This window comes from Bombus flavifrons, chromosome 1 (genome assembly GCF_040668555.2).
Source record: "Bombus flavifrons isolate JBK064 chromosome 1, iyBomFlav1_principal, whole genome shotgun sequence".
In the NCBI taxonomy this organism is placed as follows: domain Eukaryota; kingdom Metazoa; phylum Arthropoda; class Insecta; order Hymenoptera; family Apidae; genus Bombus; species Bombus flavifrons.
In genome coordinates this window covers 7,631,281-7,650,836 of record NC_138442.1, presented here as the reverse complement: position 1 = coordinate 7,650,836, position 19,556 = coordinate 7,631,281, and the positions used below count along the sequence as shown (strand labels likewise).

Genomic DNA, 19,556 nt, shown 5'->3' with positions numbered 1-19,556 from the left:
TAATATACTTTTTTATTACATCTTAACGGAAGTAATTAATATTGTCTTTTAAGAAGTAATAAAAATAACTTCAGTGACATTAAGAAGAAGGATAATTAAAGCTTTGTTAGATTTGTATATGTAATAAATAGTTGATAGTTAATTTATACTTAAGCTCTACTATGTACGATAAATGTAACAGTCAATAAAGCTAATATTTTCTAGTATTGATAAGTTATGATACCATTACTACGAAAATATAAACGATTGCAACATAAACGTGAAAATAGAGGGAGTTGGAAATTTTCTCTTATTTAGTTTTCTTTGTTTAATCGATACGTGAACGATGAGAAGTCAGACGTTTCAACTATGATTTTTGCTAGCGAGTAAAAAAATGGATAGAAACGATAAACATAAATCAAGTGAAGAAAATATGCCAGTTCTTTCCTCATTTAAAGAATCGGAGAAGAATTCTGGATTATTTACCGTGTTCCAGACTTCTGCGAATAAGTTACCCTTTAAATTGTGTCGACAACCTCCACGTAGTTACAAAACGTAATGAGTATTATATAAATATTTGAAATTCAACTGAAATTTTATGAAAATTTGTTACTCTATATAATGAGATATATTTTGTGGAAATTTTGATACAGAAGGAAAGATGAAATTCCGTTTTTCATACCACATAAGAAGTTGCTCGAAAAGATCGAGTACAAACCGGAAATTCGAGAACCGCTGGTAAGGATTTATATAAGTTTTTATATTTAGTTAATCGTTATTCGTAGATATTTACGAACAATATTTCTGTAGACCGGTTTTAGCGCCCATCAAGAAAAAATTAGGAAACAGATCCACAAACCACGTATTTCATTAACAAAAGTAGAAGAGAAGAAGGTACTAACAAAGGACGTCACTTCGGATACAGGCATAAGTTGCATTACAAATTTTATGGCTTGTCTCCTAACTTTATTTTCAACGAATATTTCTATTAATTGGTCATTTTTTGCGAAATAGGCGTTGAATCAAAAGAAACAATTTCGTGGGCTTTTCAAAAATATAAAAAGGAAACAGATTTTGATGCTCCTAGGTTTATTGATCAGTTAGAGTTAATTCGACAATTACGAGAGGATCCCAAAGTAGGATTTTTTTATATGATTTACGCTGTGGGTCGATCATCGAAATATTTTACGCCTTACGCTTTAAAGTGAATAGCTCTTTTGTGTTTATGATCACGGAAAACTTTCAGAAATGCATGGATAATTCCCAATAATATTTTTCAGGGTTGTTCAGTATAAGGATGTAGGTAAAACTTATATGACCATCAGTGCCAGTGGTGTAACTCAGTATAGTCCAGACGAAATGAGTTTTACTCCTATCGAACATTGGGAAAGAGAATACATTTTTTACTTAAAATTATTGAAAGTATGCATTTGTCTTCTGAATCTTTTTTATTTATTCTATAACCGAACGTTTCTCTCATTTTTTGATATTTTTACGATTTATATTTCTAGATAAGGACATTCATTATGTTTCGAATGTGGAAAGCTTTGTACGTTTGGAAAAAGTCAGTTAGTTATAAGAAATTTGTTATGGCAAAGAGTTATTTAAAGGAAAATCTGTTTGTATCGGATTCGATTCTTAGTAAGGCACTGTTAGAAATTAAATCAATGTGCTCGGTTTTCCTTGATTCAAGTTTCTTTGACAACTCTATTCTTGAGAAGATTTTACTTTTTTATTTTGTAGAAAAACAGGTATGTATCGGCTGTTTTAAAAAAGGATTTCTTTAAAAAAAGTATCATATACACTAGGATGGTATTAGGTATAGATGATTGATTATTTTGAACATTTTATTTAAGATTTTATACGGATGGAAAACGTTAATATCGAAAACAAAAGTCATCCTGACATATGTATACGTATGCGTGTATCTGTAATAAATATCACATAATCTTTAAAATATTTATTTACAGTTTACAAAACTAGAACTGCTTAGAAATAAGTTAGATGAGTTTAGAAGATTAGCAATAGATATTGTAAATAATGCTTGCCTCGGTGCTTTATTAAAGGCTGGATATACTCCCGATGATTCCAATATAACAATAGAGCAAACTGCATATGGAAAACTTGGTAGTATTTTGGAAGGGGCATGTAGATGTTTTATATTTTCTCCCATCACTTAGAATGTATTTTCTAATCTTATCTAATTTGCCGCCGTAACAGGTGAATTCGGCGTTGCGAAATTCAAAATGCCGAAAGATGGTATTCTTAAAATGAGTTACATCGAACAAGCACGAAAGAGAGAAAAGTGTTACAGGTTGTCTTGGTAAGCCATTGTTTAAAAATGATATTAAAGTTTTCATGAATATTTTATCCTTCGTACCTATATATATATATATATATATATATATATATATATGGAAAATAAATTTTGGCGATGAAAAACTATTTTATGATTCAGCTTCATTCATTTGGTTGATTATATGCAAACAAATATGATGCACGATCTTTTATTAAATACTTATCGAGAATTTATACAACTCTTAAAGATTTATACGGAATTTTTACCGAATGATGAATCAATAGATAACGATATAATTGATCTTCCATTAAAAGAAAATCGCCCACCATCGCATCGTATTCAGGTATAAAACGTGATAGTTATTAAGAGTAACATGTAAGTACTTAAAAAGACTGTTTTTTAGTTGCCATATTGGGTCGTGGATTTGCTTATTTTACCAACTTCAGAAATTATAATGGATCCGTCCGAAAGTATTTTCCTTTTCGTAATAAGAACTATACAAGATATGTGGGAGGAGAACTTATATGCTATTAAACCTTTGCTGTCCGATCCCTTCTTCCATTCTTTCACGAGGTACAAACGCTAGCTTTTATAGAAGTAATTTATGAAATAGTTTCTTCAAATCGTAAGGTTTTATATTTCGTACATTTATTCGAGGCCCATGATCAATCATAAGATAGAAGAGCGTATTTGCGGTTACCCTCCAGAAGTTCAGAAAGTCTTGGAACAAGATCCGATCACACTAGCTTTTAAGACAGAATTGAAGGAAATTTTTGAGAAGAATTTAGCCGCGATAAAACGTTATTGCCAACGATTCAATCAGATCAAACAGTTTTATTACGAAGACATGACGTTTGACGAAGATATTATCCGAGACAATCGAGATGTTAAATTATTTCGAGAATGGAGCATTCGTTACAAGAAAGAAGTAGATCTGATCAATAATGTAGTCGATTTTCAGCCATTCGGTCTCTTTTTCATTCAACTCGAACGATTTAAAGGCGCTGCTGAAACTGCTCCCAGAGGGAAATTAAGTGTTATTGAAGCTGTTATGCCTGGGTAAATGTAAAGATGATATTTTTACGTCATTGTACAGTGTATAGTATTGGTTCTAACACACGCTATTAGACTAGGAAAAAGTCGAGTTGACGCCTTATTAACGCAAGCGATTGACGCTATCAATTATCTGGAAACAGTTCCTGTGACGACTGAAGAATATGTTGCATATATAAAGTTTGTAGACCAAGCTCAACAAAGTGTAGATGATATGGAATCTCAGTTGGATTACGTGAAAGAGCTGTACGATACAATGGAAGAATTTGCTTTTCCTATACCGTCGATGGACATGGCAAATTATTTGGTAACGACCAAATGATTTTACAATCCTCTTACAGATATGTAATATTAACAAAAACTTTGTATTTGCGAAAACAGGGTATTGGAAGTCATTTTACTAGTTTGCGATTAGTCGTAGAAAATAGATTAGAAGAGAGGCCAAAGCTAATAAACAAATTCGATGCTCAACTTCAGAAGGATATCACAGCATTGAACGAAGAAATATCAGAAATTCACGATGAAATAATGGTACGATCTGACCAAATATATCTTTCGCAATCTCTGTTTTACTATTATCTATTTTATCGCTTTTATAGCAACCTTGGCTATTGGATTATGAAAGCGACGTTGACGCCTGTTTGAATACTTTGAAAGAACTCGATAAACGATTAGCTGCCTGTGCAGCTAAGGCAGAAGAATACCGTGCCCATCAAAGGACATTCAAGGTACCGCGTCAAGTTACAAAATTTTATTAGCTTCCTGTAGTGGAATACATTATACAATTGATAACATTTTATTTCTTTTCATCTCAAAAAGCTCGAACAAACGAGGTTCGACAGTTTAGACCAAGTAATGAACGAATTGAAGTTACGTACTTTATTATGGGAAAGCTTAACTTCTTGGGAATATGCTATTCATGAATGGTATACCGCCGAGTTCGATACCTTAGACGTCGAAGAGATCACTACGGTTACAATGCGTACCATGAAACACATAATTCAGTTAGAGAGAGGCTTACCACCGAATAAAATTGTACCGAACTTGAAGGAGAATGTTGAATTAATAAGAAATAAGTTACCGATTCTTGGTTACTTGAGAAATCCAGACTTAAAAGATAGACATTGGGAGAAGATTGAGGAAATATTGAACTATACTTTCAAACCTGATGAGAAGAAAACTTGGACTCGAATGAAAGAGCTCGGTGCTTTCTTGAAACCTCAGGAATTAATGGAAGTTGCTGCCGCGGCAAGCTCCGAAGCTAACTTAGAAAATATGTTAAAGAAAGTCATAGATACATGGGAAGATCTTAAATTTATTATTGTACCCTACAGAGAGGGAAAAGATGTTTTCATCATAGGTAGTCTCGAAGAAATTCAGACCGCAATGGACGAAAGTAACATTAATTTACAAACTATCAACGCATCTCGTCATGTCGGTCCCATTCGACCTGTGGTCAAAGAGTGGGTAGAAAAATTGGATTTATTTACGGTTACCTTGGTACGAATATCTTTTTAAATATGATAGAATTTTCAGATATCTAGCTAATTCATGAGATATGTTTGCTGTAGGAAGCGTGGCAATACTTGCAACAGCAATGGTTGTATCTGGAAGCAATATTTTCAGCTCCGGACATTCAGCGACAGTTACCTATGGAAGCAAAACTTTTTATCGAGGTTGACAGGTTTTGGAAAGATCTTATGAGACGGACTCATAAGGTTTGCCGCTAATTTTATCAATTCAATTGATAACGTTTGATTGCGACATCGAAAATTTTTAGGCGCCTTTGGCTATGCCAGCTTGCACACAACCAGGATTATTAGAACAATTTGAGGAGAATAACCGAATGTTAGACGAAGTAATGAAATGTTTGGAAGCATATCTTGAGACGAAACGGGTAGCGTTCCCAAGATTCTTCTTCTTATCGAATGACGAACTTTTAGAAATTTTAGCTCAGGTACCAATGAAACAGGGGAAAAGTTAAAAGTATTAATCAACATTATGTTTCACATTGAAACGCTTACTAAAATACCAACTATTGCACGGTAGACAAAGAATCCACATGCGGTACAAAGACATTTGCAGAAATGCTTTGATGCGATATACAGACTGGAATTTGCAATGAAAGAAAATGAATCCGGTGAAATAGTACTAACGACTGATATAGTTGCTATGATCTCACCGGAAGGTGAAAAAGTTTCGCTTGGAAAAGGTTTAAGAGCAAGAGGTAATGTCGAAGATTGGCTAGGTCGAGTCGAGGAAGCTATGTTTTCGATATTAAGGAGAAGAATGAAAGAGGGAATAAAAGACTTGGCTGAGAAAGGGCGAGAGCAATTCTTGTATATGCATCCTTCTCAGGTTACATGCTTTATTTCTACAGTAATTTACAATAAATCTTACTTCGAAATATTTTTTACGACACAAACTTCTTACTGAAAATAAAAGTAAAATAAGGCGTAAAATAAAATATGATTAATAAAATTATGTACTTGTTTTCTTCTTACCTTCCCCAGATAATCCTCGCTGTATGCCAAATATTCTGGACCCGAGATATCCACATTATCTTAGATTCTACTGAGAATGTGATTGAGAAGATGAAAGCGTTCGAACAGAAATGTTTCGCAGTTCAGTATACCTATGTGTCTCTGTAAAACTTATGTTAAAAATTTCTATAAGACAACCTTTCCTTTTGCTATATTATAGGATTTAAATGAATTGGCGACAATGGTAAGGAAAGAATTGCCACAATTGATACGCGATGTTATAATTAATTTGGTAACGATAGATGTACACGCCAGAGATATCGTTACGACTTTGGTTGAAAATAGAGTAATGTCAAGGTGAAAATTGAGACGTAACAATTTTTTAATTCAAAGAACCATATGTTAGAACCATTTTCCAAGAACCGATTACTTATATTATAGTACAAGCTTTGATTGGCTAAAAGCGTTACGTTATTACTGGGATGAAGAACTCGACAATTGTTTAACACGTATGAGTAACTCTAAATATCTTTACGGATATGAATATCTCGGTGCTCAAAAGAGGCTTGTCATAACTCCTCTAACGGATAAATGTTATTTATGCCTTATGGGCGCTCTTCAGTTAGATTTAGGTATTAATGAATATTAGAGCAGAATTGCACGTTATTTTTTCAAAAAACTGAGGATACGTATTTACAAATATTATTCAATAGGTGGTGCTCCTGCAGGACCTGCAGGTACTGGGAAAACGGAAACGACGAAGGATTTAGCCAAAGCAGTTGCTGTTCAGTGCGTTGTGTTCAATTGTTCGGAAGGACTCGATTATAGAGTACGCCAAATATTATCGCTTATGCATTTTCGTGGCAGTCGCTTGAAAATTGAAACAACTAAAGATAATTACAACGGAAAAATTGCGTCCCACAGATGATGGGTAGATTCTTTTCTGGTCTGGCAACTTCTGGAGCCTGGTGCTGTTTCGACGAATTTAATAGAATAGATATAGAAGTGCTTTCCGTAATAGCTCAGCAACTAATTACTATCAGAAATGCTAAAATTGCTAGAGCCAACGAGTAAGTTGTTTCAGCTATAATGTTTAAATAAATCTAAATGTCCTTTTACCTTTTAGATTCATGTTCGAAGGAAGAATGATCAAATTGGTGATGTCTTGCGCAACTTTTATCACTATGAATCCAGGATATGCTGGTCGTACGGAATTACCAGACAATTTAAAAGCACTGTTCCGACCATTCGCTATGATGGTTCCAGATTATAGTACGATTATAGTAGTAATATAGTAAACTCCTGCTGATCTAGATATTTTAAAACGATACTAAATTAGTGTCTTTTCGTAGAACTCATTGCTGAAGTTACGCTGTATTCAGAAGGATTCGAATCGTCAAAATCATTATCGCAAAAAATGACTCTGATGTATACACTTAGCAGCGAACAACTTTCCCAGCAGGATCATTATGATTTCGGAATGAGGTATCTATTAATGTTGCAATTTCAATAGCTATATATTGTTTAGTATCAATTAACATCCAATTATTTCCCCATTTCTAAAGGGCTGTAAAAAGCGTATTGGTAATGGCAGGTAGTCTTAAACGAAATAATCCTGATAAACCAGAGGACGTTGTTTTAATTAGAGCCTTGCGTGAGAGCAATATACCGAAGTTTTTACGCGATGACGCTGAACTGTTCGAAGGTATCGTAGGAGATCTCTTTCCAGGCATTGAAATTCCAGAGGAAGAATACGGTATCCTACGGGACACAGCTATCGAAGTAATTTATAGTTAATGATATTTTTAATCACATCCATATAACAAGCCCCAACTACATAACATAATTTTTATAGATAATGAAAGAAGCTGGTTTACAGCCAGAAGTTTGCATTTTGAAGAAAATTACTCAACTACATGAATGTTTGCAAGTGAGACATGGAGTGATGTTAGTTGGTCCAACTGGATCTGGAAAAACGACAGTTCTGAGAGTAGGTTGAATAATAGTTCGTTTCTTTTTATTGTAAACGGTATAATTTTTGTCAAGATATTATTTTTATTTTTTTATATTATATATTATTTTTTAAACAAACACAAGAGCTATTAAATAACAGCTTTTTATTTCAGACTCTTGCAAACACTTACAGTCGACTGTATGAAATGGGTATACCTGGACCGTGTTATCAGCCAGTTCACGTGTATCTAATCAATCCGAAAGCAGTTACGATCGGTGAATTATATGGAAAAGTAGATATAATGACCAACGAATGGCAAGATGGTTTAATCGGCTTTACAGTTCGTCACGCATGTTCCGTTAGTAGGAATCCTGGCCCAAGCAAAAGCAAAGGAATGCTTTTACGAAAATTTAATAAATCTCATTTTCATTGTTCAGTTTACCACGGAAGACCATCAATGGATTGTGTGCGACGGACCCGTCGATGCCGTATGGATAGAAAATATGAACACCGTGTTAGATGATAATAAAATGTTGTGTCTGGCTAACTCCGAAAGAATTAAATTCACTCCTTATATGCGGATGTTATTCGAAGTTATGGATCTTGCCCAGGCATCGCCTGCTACCGTCAGTCGTTGTGGTTCGAAGACCAGCATTCTATCATTTATTTAATCACCGATTTTATGTTTACGTGTTTTAACTTTTAATTCTTATATTTTAAGGAATGGTGTATGTCGATCCTACAGAGTTAAAGTGGATGCCTTACGTGAAATCATGGTTAGACACACTTCCTGATGCTATCGTAAGAAACGAACATCGATTACAGATCATCGAACTCTTCGAAAAATATTTCGAAGAAGGACTAATATTCTGCAGGAAAAATTGTGTCTGCCCAATTCTACAGGTATACAATTTGTCTCGTCTTACACAACGATCGAAACATAATTTTTCCAACATCGTCGTTCCATCTACCAATAGGTTGATATTAGTAAAGCAAGTATGACTTGTTCGATATTGGAATATATTTTAAACGAACCAGATGCGATAGAAAGAACTACGGAAAAGACGCGAATTAGAACATTTTTAGCTCAGTCATTCGTCTTTGCCTACCTTTGGGCTGTTGGCGGTAACGTTAACGACGCCTCTCGGAGCGTGTTCGAAGCTTTTGTGAGAAAACAATTTGAAGATGATGAAGATACATTGTACAATCTCAAAATTAAATAGCGTTTGTATTCTTTTGTTTCTATACATATAATAGTGTACTATTCTCCTGTTTTGTTTCGATATGCAGTTTGCCGTCGATAGATTTATGGGAGATTTATGTAAACGTACAACAACATCGATTGGATTCTTGGACGGATATTATGCCACAATTTATATACGACAGTGAAGTACCATTTTTCGATATTCTAGTACCAACTGTCGATACTGTACGATTTGGTTACTTAATGAAGAAATTAGTCGGAATAAATAAACCGGTATTCTTTACCGGAGATACTGGTTAGCAATATTTAACGACCTTTATACTTTCTCTCCTGAACGATCTATATCTCTAATTGAAGGAATAATTTATAGGAGTTGGTAAATCGGTAATAACGAAAGTTGTTTTAAATAATTTGGAAGATAGTCAGCTTTGGGTACCGATCAATTTGATCTTCTCTGCTCAAACCAGCAGTGGCAGAACGCAAGAGATTTTAGAACTAAAATTGGAAAGAAGGAAAAGAACCGTGCTGGGGGCACCCATTGGAAAAAGAGTGTGTGTATTTGTCGACGATGTCAATATGCCAAAATTAGATACATACGGATCCCAACCACCGATCGAGCTGTTACGGTACTTTAATTATATTAAACGCCAGATACATTTCTTTCAATACAAAATTATTCATAATTGTCGAATGGCATAGACAATTACTAGATTTCCATGGTATGTACGATAAAGAGAAGTTGTTCTGGAAGCATATAGAAGACGTTGTTTTCACTGTTGCGTGCGCTCCTCCTGGAGGAGGTAGAAATCCATTAACACCGAGATTTGTGAGACATTTTGCCATGCTATTTATCCCAGCCCCTATGGAACTATCACTAAAAGGGATTTTCAAGTAAACCCTTTCCAATAGTAAATTCTTTATATCATATAAAATTTTTTCACGCACGGCATAAGGCGAATTCCTTTTAGGGCAATTATGAACGGATTTCTGGAAGATTTTGTAGAGTCTATTAAACAAATCGGCGATAGAATAGTAAACGCAGCAGTCGATGTTTATCAAAGAATCGCAACGGATCTTTTGCCGACGCCAGAAAAAAGTCATTACATCTTTAATTTACGGGATTTGTCGAAATGTATACAAGGTATCATGCAAGTTGACGCGGCTGTCATTAAACAACCCATCGAAATGTACAGGTATAATCGTTACACTGTAACAGCCATGATGTCCGTTAGTATTTTGTAATGAAAAGAAAAGGATAAAAATATTTGTATTCTTTAGGCTTTTTTGTCACGAATGTCTTCGTGTTTTCCACGATCGACTGATCAACGTTCAGGATAAGAGCTATTTCTTTAAACTTCTAAACAGCATATGTATCAACGCATTCGGTATGGAAGTGATGCGGCTTCCGGATGAAGAAACTATAGAGAAACCACCGATACTGTTATTTGGTGACTTTATGTCCTTCGGAGCAGCAAGGGAACAGCGAATTTACGAAGAGCTTACGGAAATTTCAAAAGTTAGAAGAACTTTGGAGGTAATTACTATACTCCGCTCATGTTAATACCAATTTCCTTACTCATATCTTTAAATATATATCACAGGATTACTTGGAAGATTATCGTTTCTCTGTGGGAAAAGACATGAGAATTATTTTCTTCATGGATGCTATAGAACACATCTGCAGGCTTGCAAGAATTCTTCGTTCTGAAAGAGGCAATGGCCTTTTAATCGGTGTCGGTGGAATGGGGAAGCAAAGTCTGACAAAATTAGCATCTCATTTAAATGGTTACAAGTTTGTACCAACATTAACTATTCAATTACACAAATTATTTCTATCGAAACAATATGATCAAAGAGCCTACCACAACTGTCGAATGTTTTAAGATGTTATCAAATAGAAGTTACGCGTACGTACGATAAAAATTCATGGCACGAAGATCTTCGCCGATTTTATTTCGAGCCAGGTACCGAGGCTAAACATACAACGTTTTTATTCACCGACACTCAGATTGTGTTAGAAGAATTTTTAGAAGACATCAATAATACACTTAATACAGGTAGCTTTAATACAGTTCTGATGCGTTTTCCAAATAATATTACCATCAAAAAAGTTATTCGACTGTTTGAATAACTTTAATCTGTAATAACCATCGACAGACATTCTTTTCAGGCGAAGTACCAAACTTGTACGAAGCAGATGAACTTGAAAAAGTTATCATAGCTACCAGGCCTGCGGCGAAACAAGCAGGGATTCACGAAGGAAACAGAGACGCAATTTATCAATATTTCATTGGAAGAGTTAGAAATCAACTTCACTTAATGATCTGTATGAGTCCTATAGGCGACTCTTTTAGGTCTGTTCTTTAAAATATCAATTATTCTTTGTATGTATATGATAACTGACCTCTCTCTCCTTTACTTATTACTGAAGCCATTGATTATATTTTATAATCTTTTATCATATAGATTATATTTTATTATCTTCATAGGCGTCGCTGTCGTATGTTTCCTTCATTGGTAAATTGTTGCACCATTGATTGGTTTACGAAGTGGCCGGATGATGCCCTTTTATCGGTAGCAGAAAGTTCATTGATCACAATCGTTCCAAAGGATTCGGGAAAGCTTACTAACCTTAGTATCATGTGCGTCTTGATCCATGAGGTATCGTTTGCTATTATAGTAGATTCACCATAAAATAACATTGGAAAGTATGAGGTTTGAAAGAAAATCATGTAAAATTATAGAGCGTAGAAGAAGTAACAGCTCGATTCTTCATAGAAATGCGTCGAAGATATTATACCACACCGAGCAGCTATTTAGAACTTTTAAAGCTATTTCAAACAACTTTAGAAAGGAAGAAGAAAGAAATAGAGTTGCTGAAAAGTAAAATTGCCAATGGACTCAACGTAAATACTATATAATCCCACATTCCTTCGAATGTTTAAAACGCTTTCTTTGAAAGAATGTAACTTCACTAACATTTATAATACAATTCAGTGGATATTAAATTGATTAATACAATTACTTGGATAGAAACTGCGAGAAACCAATGAGATGGTTGGCGTAATGAAGGAACAATTAATAATTCTTGCCCCAAAGCTCAAAACAAGTACCGACGAAGTATCGAACCTGGTGAGAATCCTTGCGAAGCAGCAAGTCGAATGTGACAAAGTGAAGTATGTCGTAATGGCTGAAGAAGAAGTAGCAAAAGTACGAGTAACAAATGAAGAAAAGAAAGTTTAACGAATAGATGATCTTATTTATGGAGTACATAATTTTATCTTTATCAGGCGAAAGCCGAAGAAACGGCGACTTTAGAAGCTGATGCTAGGCAAGACTTGGAAGCAGCAATGCCGGCTTTACTGGAAGCTCAGAAAGCATTAGAAGCTTTAAATAAAAGTGATATTAATGAAATTCGCGTATTTCATAAACCACCTCACCTAGTGCGTTTTGTCATGGAAGCAGTAAATTTACTGTTGGGTGAAAAGTGAGTTTCATAGGATCGTTGAAAGTGATACTACTAGTTACGTTAAATTTTTATCTTAGGACAGATTGGCCAACCGCAAAATTAGTCTTGGGTGACATACATTTTCTTGACCGCTTAATGGCTTATCCCAAGGACGACATAAGCGATAAACTTTTAGAAAAGTTACAAGAGTATGTCCAACATCCAGAATTTCGACCAGATTTAGTGGCTAGACAAAGTAAAGCTTGTAGATCGATGTGCATCTGGGTGAGAGCAATGGATGGATATGCTAAAATCTACAGAGTGGTCGAGCCAAAGCGACAAAGGTAGATTATTTCTTCATAGTTCTTAAGAAAACAAAATAGATAATTATCATAACGCATGGGACACGAGGAATTGTAATAATGATTAATTACACAGATTGCATAAAGCTGAAGAAGAATTGCGAGAGATAGAAGAAGTTCTTGCTTTGAAACAGCAAGAACTCGTTACGGTGGAAAATAAGATCAAGGAATTGCAGAAACAATACGATGCAGCGATAGAAAATTTAAATAAATTAGAAGCTGAAATGGAATTAGCGGAAACAAGATTGAATAGATCTGGACGACTGACATCTGCGTTGGTGGATGAACGAGTTCGATGGGAAGAATTAACGCGCGTACGATAAAAAGTTGGATTCAGAAAACACGACATGATGAATTATTATCAATTTCCTTTTCATGTTGTAAATATTCAGGGTTTTGACAAGCAAATTGTCAACTTGACTGGCGATACATTGGTAGCTGCTGGAGCCCTTGCTTACCTAGGTGCTTTTACAAATGAGTACAGAGAGGAATTAATACAAACTTGGTTATCCAGTTGCAAAGACTACGATATTAAAACTACAGAGAACTATAGTCTCATTGCAATATTAGTTGATGCTTATGAAATTCGTCTCTGGAATACGTATGGTTTACCACGAGACAAAGTTAGCACAGAAAATGCGATCTTTGTAACACAAGCTAGTCGTTGGCCTTTAATGATTGATCCCCAAGAACAAGTAATTGCAGCAACTTTCCTAATATGTTTTAAGTTATTCGAATCTAATATCGTTTCCCAGCAATATTCTATTTGCATTAAGGCAAATAGGTGGATACGGAACATGGAACAAGAAAACAATTTAAAAATATGCAAGCTGACGGATACACATTTAATGAGGATACTAGAAGCGTCCATAAGGCTTGGAACTCCTGTATTAATTCAAGAAGTAGGAGAAGTATTGGACCCAAGTTTGGAACCTATCCTACTTAAACAAATCTTTACTTTAGTAAATACGATACATCATCTACTTTAAAATAATTCAGATATCTTTAAATGGTTTAAGTGATACGAGATAACAATTATAATAATATCATTTGATACGATTATGTAGGGTGGTAGGACATTGATACGATTTGGCGATATAGACGTCGAATATGACAGTAATTTCAAATTATATATTACGACGAAAATCGCGAATCCTCATTATTTACCAGAGATCTGTATTAAAGTAACAATAGTTAACTTTACCGTAACTATGGCAGGCCTCGAAGAACAGATACTCGCGTATGTACACTGTTTTTAGTAGTATTAATCTAGTAACACATATTTAATCGCCTAACACATATATTCAACCTCAAAATCCCCTACCTCGTTAAACTTCACACAGAGATGTGGTACGTCTCGAAAGACCAGACTTGGAAACAATGAGGAATGATTTAATAATAAAAATCAATGCGGACAAAGGTCAATTGCAAAGTATCGAAGACAGAATATTGACTTTGTTATATGGTGCAGGCGATGATATTTTGGACAATGAAGACTTAATAGAAACCTTAAATGACAGTAAAGAAACTTCTGCAATTATTGCAACGAGATTAATTGAAAGTGAAGCGACTGAGAGAAAAATCACAGTTGCGCGCGAAAAATATCGATCTGTTGCGAATCGTGGATCAGTCTTATATTTCGTAGTTGCAAACCTCGCAAACATAGATCCCATGTACCAATTTTCGTTAAAGTACTTCAGTCAAGTAATTAATTGCACGATATATTTACGAATCTGCAAATATATAATTCGATATTATAACATTCTTCGACATTTTATTAGTTATTTAACACGGTAATTGAAACTACTGAAAAAGAGGCTGATTTGCAGCGGCGTTTGCAGACCTTATTGAATGAAATAACATTAGCTATCTACACAAATGTTTCACGAGGTCTATTTGAAAAACACAAGTTGATATTTAGTTTCATGCTCAATATTGCAGTACATATAAATGAGCAGATCGTGTCTCAGGCGCAATGGAATTTTATGTTGCGGGGGCCATCACGAATTGTCGTGGTAAGTTATGTCTTCCATGATTTATTTACGTAACTCGTAACTGATATGTTTCGATCGATTTGTAAATGTTTCAAATAGGAAGAAATTCCAAATTATCCATCTTTAACGCCTAAAATGTGGACTTCGATTAATTATTTAGCTAATACGTTTGAAAAATTTAAAAATGTTTTAAATGACTCATTTAAGAAGATTCCGTTAACTCTTGGATATTTTAAGGAGGTAATATATCATTTTTACATTCTGATTTTTATTTCCATTATGTATATAGCTTTACCTCTTCTTTTTGTAGGAAATTAATATAATCCCTACCAATCAAACAATCGCTATGCAAAATTGGAATGAGATATTAACCGACATTGAAAAATTAATGTTGATAAAATCATTGAAGGAGGAAGTATTAATTTTTGCAATCACAGCCTATGTATCGAACAATTTAGGGCCAAAATTTGTAGAATCACCTATGGCAACATTGCAACTTCTGTACGTATAAAGAAGTTATGTTCCACATCGCATTACTTCGTAATTATACAGATTGAATTTTTTATCGAAAATTTTCAGATTTGCAGACACATCAAATAAAATACCATTGATCTTCATACTTACAACTGGATCAGATCCCTTCAGTGCTTTTCAAAAATTCGCACATGATATGGGTTTTTCCGATAGATGTGATTCCATTTCTTTAGGTCAAGGCCAAGGTCCCATTGCAGAAGGACATCTACGAGCAGGCACCATTGAAGGTAGATGGGTGTTTTTACAGAATTGTCATCTAGCTGTATCGTGGATGATCAACATGGAGCAACTTATATTGGAGATTGCTGAGGAACCAGAGGGAATAATTCATAATGACTTTCGATTATTTCTGAGTTCGATGCCGAGTGCTGCTTTTCCAGTTTCCGTTCTTCAAAATTCCGTAAAAGTTACAAATGAGCCGCCAAAAGGACTGAAGGCCAATATCAAGAGAGCATTACATGAATTGGACGAAGAATATTTTGAACATCATCGTAAGAAAGAGTTCCTTATATTAATATCCGAAACGCAAAATATATATTTCATTCTAACGAATTTAGGATTTCTTCTTTTCGTGTACAGATTTAGGCGAAAGCTGGCGCCGAATTATATTCGGAATTTGCTTTTTCCACGCAATTATTCAGGAACGAAAAAAATTTGGACCTCTAGGATGGAATATTCTGTATGAATTTAACGACAGCGACAGAGAATGTTGTTTGCTAAATTTGAAATTATTTTGTGTCCAAAATCGTATACATTGGAATGCATTAATATACACTACAGGTGTATAAAACATATTTCAAATTTATTTCTTGTATTAGAAAGGATCAAATACATTAAACATTCACTATATATTCAATTTAGGTGAAATTACTTATGGGGGTAGAGTTACAGACAGTTGGGACTTAAGATGTATGAAAACAATTTTAGCTATTTTCTTTTCTCCTAAGTCTTTGGATATCAGTGAGTAACTTAAAGACAAATTGTAATTAAAAATAACTTACAATATCTATAACTATTAATATATATTATTATTATAAATAATCACAGATTATGTCTATTCGCCATCTGGGAAGTATTACTGTCCTGTTTACAATACCCTACAAGAGTATCAAGATTTTGTAGAAACTTTTCCTATAATTGATGATCCAGAAATTTTTGGAATGCATGAAAATGCAAATATTGCTTATCAGGTAATCAAAGACAGTCAAGTTAGGAACAGGAAAGACCTTATATCCTTGTGATAAATTAAAATATTTGTATAATTATATTAGTTAAAAGAAGCACAATTTGTACTAAATACCATTTTGGAAGTACAACCACAAGAATCTATCACAGATCAAGATAAATCTAGTTCAGATGTAGCATATGAAATTGCTGACATGATAAAGGATAGAATTCAATTGCAAATAGATATTACAAAATGTAACCCAGAGCACTTAGAAGTAATCGACAATGTTCACTTTATACTACTATTAATTATAAAGCAGATGTCATTGTAAAATTATTACAGAGAGATTCAATGGGAAGACTTCCATCTTTAAGTACTGTTCTTGTTCACGAGGTTGATAGGTATAATATACTTCTAAAGAAGATACATATATCAATAGAAAATTTACAACGTGCCATCAAAGGTTTTGTTGTTATGTCTGAGGAATTAGAAAATGTCTTTGTGGCTCTTGTCAATAATCAGGTTTTATAATAATTTTCGACCTATTAAATTTTTATCAAAGAATATTTTCAATGGTGTAATTGATATTAATATCTTTAAATTATTTTTATAAATTTTTTTTAATATTATATTATTAATACTTATTATACACAAATTAGGTACCACAAATGTGGCATAATGTAAATGTCTATCCATCATTAAAAACCTTAGGAAGCTGGATAAGGAACTTAGAGCTAAGGATTGACTTCATTCAAGTAAAAAAATTGTAAAATATAAAAAATAACTAGTTTAGTAAGTATTATACATTACAGATTTGGTTGATTGATATAAAGCCAATTTCTTTTTGGATTTCGGGTTTATCCTTTCCGCAAGGATTTTTAACTGGCATGTTACAAACATGTGCTAGAAAGTATAACATTCCTATAGACCACCTAAAGTTGGATTTTATTGCTACCAAAGTTGTTCTTGATCAAGAAGATATTGAAATAGAGCACAAAAAGGCTGAAAAGGAGGTCTGACCATTATAAATATTTTACCACAATTAAATATTACACAACAAAAGAATGATTCATTCAGATAATTGATATAATATCTTAGGTAATACAGGTATATAAAAACTTACAAGTACCAGAAGATGGAGTTTTAATACATGGGTTATTTATTGATGCTGGTAGATGGGATTTTGGATCCATGCTTTTAGTAGACGCAAATATAGGTAAAAAATTTGAAAGAAATTTCAGAAAATATTACTCTTTAAATAATATATCATACACGAAAGGCAAATAAATGATCTATTTTAGGTGAAATGAATCCATCTCTTCCAGTTTTACATATAAATCCAGTATTAGAATTACCAAAAGATGATTCAAGATATATTTGTCCTTTGTATAAAACAGCAGTTCGAGCAGGTGTATTATCTACAACTGGACATAGTACTAATTTTGTTGTTGCAGTTCTACTTGCTTCTGAAAAAGAACAATCATACTGGATTTTAAAAGGAACTGCTCTTTTGATTGAAATTGTAAATTAAATTCCCTATGTTATAACAGATATACTAATTAATGATTGGGATGTAATAATTAAAAACATAAATTTAAGTAATTTTATATATTTATATTTATGTTATATACATACTTTACAATATAAAGCTTTTAAACTAATGTTAGAACAATTGAATATATAACTTAGTTGTAATGAACACAAAAGTTGATAAAGCAAACTACTATGTATAAGTGAAAATCAAAATAATTCTCTTTGTTTTCTCTTCACAAGATTAGCATGATAATTGTAATCTTCCTTGTCAATAGTCCACATTAAGGTCATGTAAATTGAAAGTATGAAAGCCAATAATAATCTGTCTAATCTATAAAATATTAAAAACCAGTTATTTATTTACTACAAACAGTTTGAGTACTATAATATTGATATCTTGAATATGTCTTACGTCATATGAGGATATACCCATAAAATAATAAGAAATCCTATAAAACTTGGATGTCTCATATGTGAGTAATAACGTAACAATTCTTTTGACTTCATTAGCATAGGACTTGGTCTAAATGAAAACTTATAATATACTTGTTTTATTCCAACTAATTCAGATATATCCATCATCAACCATCCACTATAAATTATTGACCAAGCCAATACATGTAAAGCAGTAAATGTAAACCACAAAACATTATTAAAAGAGATATTAACATTCCATAATGCAATAGATGAAATAGTTTTCCATTTGTTAAATAATAAATGAACAGTCACAGCACTAGTAAAATTATAAATACTTCTTTCCATATAATCCATATGTAATTTGCAAAATAAATGTTTCACAACATTACTTGCCATAAGTGAATGTTGGAACATGAAAATACTTAATAGAGTCATGTTTATTATTAGCAACCATAATACAAACTCTGTATCTCCATCTGTAACATAATTTTGTAAAACAAAATATGAATTGCAAACATAAATTGTTATGTACCCTGTTATTTGTTCAATCGACAAAATTAAAGTATTACTAATTCTTATTGTTGTTATTTACCCTTTTCTGGCGAAGTAATCGTTTCTTTATTTTTATTCGACAAATTCGATAAAAAATATGTCAAATTACATAAAGTATAAAAGGTGTATAAAAAACAAAGAGCACAAAAAAAAACACTAAAACATTTTAGAATCATTTCTATAAATAACTAATAATTACTTAAGATAGTGTATAATTATTTTACATTCTAATCATTATAAACCTAACAATTGTACACGAATAATCTATCAATAATATCTTGATAAAAACTTGCACTCGTTTACAAATATACAGAGTTGTAGAGAATTTATAATTATCATTAAATGTATAAAACCTAGATACGGATCTTTGTTCAAACTATCGAAGAAATATCTAGATAGTTTCCTGGCGCGAATTCATATTATTTCAAAATATCTGTCATTTACATTAGACGTGTTTTAATATATGTGTATGGAATACAGTAAACAGAATAATTTCATAATTATTTTATAAAGTATGATGTTACGATTTTCAAATAATTTTTATTCATTCCATTTTAGTTACTATATCGTAAGTTT

At 33.1% G+C, this 19,556-nt stretch overlaps 2 protein-coding genes and 1 long non-coding RNA gene across 3 annotated transcripts; 1 reads left to right on the top strand and 2 right to left on the bottom strand.

Moving 5' to 3' along the window:
• The first annotated feature begins 16 nt into the window (after positions 1-16).
• Dhc16F (Dynein heavy chain at 16F) lies at positions 17-18,119 on the top strand. Its single transcript, XM_069123720.1, has 62 exons — positions 17-534; positions 633-717; positions 790-910; positions 994-1,183; positions 1,260-1,401; positions 1,491-1,730; positions 1,950-2,106; positions 2,200-2,302; positions 2,438-2,621; positions 2,682-2,851; positions 2,936-3,337; positions 3,407-3,638; positions 3,713-3,862; positions 3,931-4,059; positions 4,151-4,831; positions 4,903-5,049; positions 5,112-5,288; positions 5,381-5,689; positions 5,845-5,955; positions 6,035-6,171; positions 6,256-6,446; positions 6,528-6,643; positions 6,739-6,884; positions 6,941-7,086; positions 7,167-7,299; positions 7,380-7,596; positions 7,670-7,804; positions 7,941-8,126; positions 8,206-8,407; positions 8,490-8,671; positions 8,746-8,969; positions 9,059-9,267; positions 9,343-9,598; positions 9,672-9,863; positions 9,941-10,165; positions 10,251-10,506; positions 10,574-10,764; positions 10,857-11,029; positions 11,143-11,326; positions 11,462-11,633; positions 11,717-11,878; positions 12,006-12,182; positions 12,263-12,459; positions 12,519-12,764; positions 12,859-13,096; positions 13,175-13,477; positions 13,559-13,744; positions 13,850-14,022; positions 14,126-14,486; positions 14,564-14,797; positions 14,876-15,016; positions 15,087-15,277; positions 15,356-15,801; positions 15,890-16,090; positions 16,172-16,270; positions 16,358-16,500; positions 16,582-16,752; positions 16,821-17,000; positions 17,138-17,233; positions 17,291-17,491; positions 17,577-17,694; positions 17,780-18,119. Exons 1-62 carry the CDS (start codon positions 374-376, stop codon positions 18,007-18,009), a joined length of 12,258 nt encoding a protein of 4,085 aa, XP_068979821.1. The 5' UTR covers positions 17-373; the 3' UTR covers positions 18,010-18,119.
• On the bottom strand, positions 17,250-17,748 carry LOC138185098 (uncharacterized). The gene is made up of 2 exons (XR_011174530.1): positions 17,608-17,748; positions 17,250-17,480 (listed from the first exon to the last, which is right to left on the bottom strand). It is a non-coding gene; the product is annotated as an uncharacterized LOC138185098 (long non-coding RNA).
• Positions 18,120-18,203: 84 nt separating the features above from the next.
• On the bottom strand, positions 18,204-19,319 carry LOC138185018 (nurim homolog). The gene is made up of 3 exons (XM_069123607.1): positions 19,021-19,319; positions 18,424-18,904; positions 18,204-18,342 (listed from the first exon to the last, which is right to left on the bottom strand). Exons 1-3 carry the CDS (start codon positions 19,154-19,156, stop codon positions 18,219-18,221), a joined length of 741 nt encoding a protein of 246 aa, XP_068979708.1. The 5' UTR covers positions 19,157-19,319; the 3' UTR covers positions 18,204-18,218.
• Between the last annotated feature and the right edge of the window lie 237 nt (positions 19,320-19,556).